We start from the raw sequence: 2,524 nt of genomic DNA, 5'->3' as shown, positions 1-2,524 counted from the left end.
ACTCTCTTGCCCCCCAGTACCTGTCCCCTTCCAGTTGCATGCTTCCCCATTTACCTTTTGTGGCTGCTTTGGCCCTGGCCAAGTGGCCACAGTGGTGGAAGCCCTCAAGGCAAGCAGCAGCTACTGCTCTGGCCACGGGCCCAGGTCAGTATTCAACTTTAAATCTAGGCTTTTTTTCCCCCCTCACCTTAAACTCAAGTGAATACTGTATGTTTTCCTAAATGTAAAATGTACAGAATGCTCTCAAGTCATGCAAATAGACCTGTCTGTGCATATCCGCAGGGCACGCTAGTATTTGAATAAGAAGTCTCTTGAGAAGCTATCCTACTGTGAAACAGAGTAGCAGCAATTATAATTCTGCTAAAAGAATGAAATATGAATATAAAAAAGCAAACCACTGACACTAACACATTTCTCTGTTTCCCTAGGACACTTCTGCTAGAAGGAAACCCGTTCCGCACTCCTCGAGCAGCCATTCTGGCAAAAGGAACAGCTGCAGTACTGGAATATCTAAGAAGCCGAATTCCTACTTGATCACAGTCAAGTTTTCGTTTCTTTGTTGGGCTCATGAATTAAAGTGCAAGCAAAGTTTGTCCAGTGCAGCAAACTTAGTCTTCCCAGTTGTCAACTATATTAAACTGGCCTGTGCCATAAAGTATTTGTATTCTGCATGTTGAGAAAGGTACCCAACAATTTTAGAGTTTTTTTCCAAAGTTACACATCTGAACACTGCATTAAAAACATCACTGTCTCTGGAATTATACCCTGTAAATTCAGGATTTCTTTGCATACTGGTTTCAGTAACTTTTTCTACAAGTCAATTTTTAAAATTTTCCAAATGTCAAAAGACTTGTGTAAAAGTCCAAAGTAGGCTTTCTGAAGGGTTGTATTGTATGGAATTCCAAGACCATATGTTTTGTGGTAGCTAATCGGTTTTAACTGTTGCATCAAGTATCATTATATGTCACCTGTCTGCCTGTTCTAAAATGCCCCAAAACTTAAATTGTGGAGTTATGGTATAACAAAAAAGGCAAGGGTAAGGATTGAAGTGTGCTACAAAGGGTGTACATGTTTACAGTAAAACTGATCAAAATTTACTTTGTTACTAGCACACTTTAAAACAATAAATGCTTCCTATTGGACGTCAACTGTCACCTCTGTTTGTTGTAGAAAACGCACTATTGAGACGTCACATTAATATTTCATTAACTTGACATGCCTGTTCAGGCTGGAAGTGGCACCTTTGTCAGTCTCAACTGCTATGTGGCTACAAATAGATTTCTCTTTTCTTAGGCTTGACATGCCTTGAATGATAGATTATATAAGGACTAGTCATGCATAGCTTTGCACTGATGGTTATTCTTTGGATGTGAAGTATTCAGTATGTAGGTTCAAAATGTCTTGAAAATTAATAGCTACCAGGTCTTCAAGGCTATGTTTTCTGGAGAATTCCACACTACTGTGGCAATATATAGATAAGTCAGGATGTCTGTGTACTATAATGCCACGTGGCACTCTGCCCAGGCTAATCAGCCTGCTGAGTAGTAGTCAGGACTCAGCTCTACACCAATGCCACTATACTGCTTCTGTGCCCTGTTAGGTCATTGAGGGCTGGCTTAGGTATCTCTAGGCAGTACTGTGCATATCTACACAAGATGCTTTGCTGCAAAGTAATGTAGTTCACTAAGCAGTAAGCATGTGTGTCTACACATGCACGTGATTACTGTGCAGTAAACCTCACGAGTCGCAAGTAAATTTGCTACCTGCAAATGCAAACAGCAAATTTTCTTGTATGCTGCTGCACTGTTACTAATCACATGTAGATAACTGACCAGGAGCAAATCTGCTTCCAGTGAGCTAGCCACCAGGGGGTGGGAGATTGCTCCCTGCCCCTGGAAGCTGCTGGGGCAGGCTTTGTCACCAGAGCCTGGGTGGGGACCACATTTCCCTGCCCCAGCAGCAGGGAGCTCCAAGACCCCCACTCTGAGATCATGATCAGGGAGCAGCGTCTAGGTGATCCTTAGATCCTTATCTCCCAACCTGAGCTCCACCGTCACGGGGTTTGGGCTGAGAGACCCTTCTCTTCCAGCCTGATAAGGTCTCCCAGCCTGAGCCCCACGACAGCAGAGCTGGGGCTGGGAGATGAGGATCTCCTAGCACTGGCCCCATGACCATGGAATTGGCACTGGGAGCTCCCTGCTGGTTGGGGCTGGAGAACCTGTTCCCCCACCCAGGTCAACAAGCACAGAGGCTCCCTGGCTTGTTCCCCACCCAGCTCTGCACTCATGTAGCTGGGCAGGGAACAGATTCCCCAGCCTCTGCCCCATAATCTTGGAGTGGAGTGGAGGCTGGGACTGTCCTGGTCAGAAGCAGGTCCCAGCTCTGTGCCCTGATTGGGTGACTGAGGCATGGGGCTTGGAAAGAGCTACAGGTGTGAGGTGGGTCCCAGCCTCCTGCTGGGACCTGCCCCTCCCCTGCAGCTCTTTCCAAGTCCCTGCCCCTGACTGGGGAGCCAGGGCCAGGA

The 2,524-nt window shown here is 46.1% G+C and overlaps 1 protein-coding gene across 1 annotated transcript in view; it reads left to right on the top strand.

The window, feature by feature from the left end:
* LRRC40 (leucine rich repeat containing 40) overlaps positions 1–1,142 on the top strand; it is a 31,221-nt gene extending 30,079 nt beyond the window's left edge. Inside the window, exon 15 of the mRNA XM_019531614.1 lies at positions 429–1,142. Within this exon, the coding sequence (XP_019387159.1) occupies positions 429–534 (106 nt within the window). The 3' untranslated portion in view covers positions 535–1,142. The remainder of the gene's footprint in view (positions 1–428) is intronic.
* The last annotated feature ends 1,382 nt before the right edge of the window (positions 1,143–2,524 follow it).

This window comes from Crocodylus porosus, unplaced genomic scaffold, assembly GCF_001723895.1.
Source record: "Crocodylus porosus isolate Cpor-Errol unplaced genomic scaffold, CroPor_comp1, whole genome shotgun sequence".
Lineage (NCBI taxonomy): Eukaryota > Metazoa > Chordata > Crocodylia > Crocodylidae > Crocodylus > Crocodylus porosus.
Note: the sequence above shows the minus strand (reverse complement) of the source record. Positions and strands in the feature narration are given on the sequence as shown.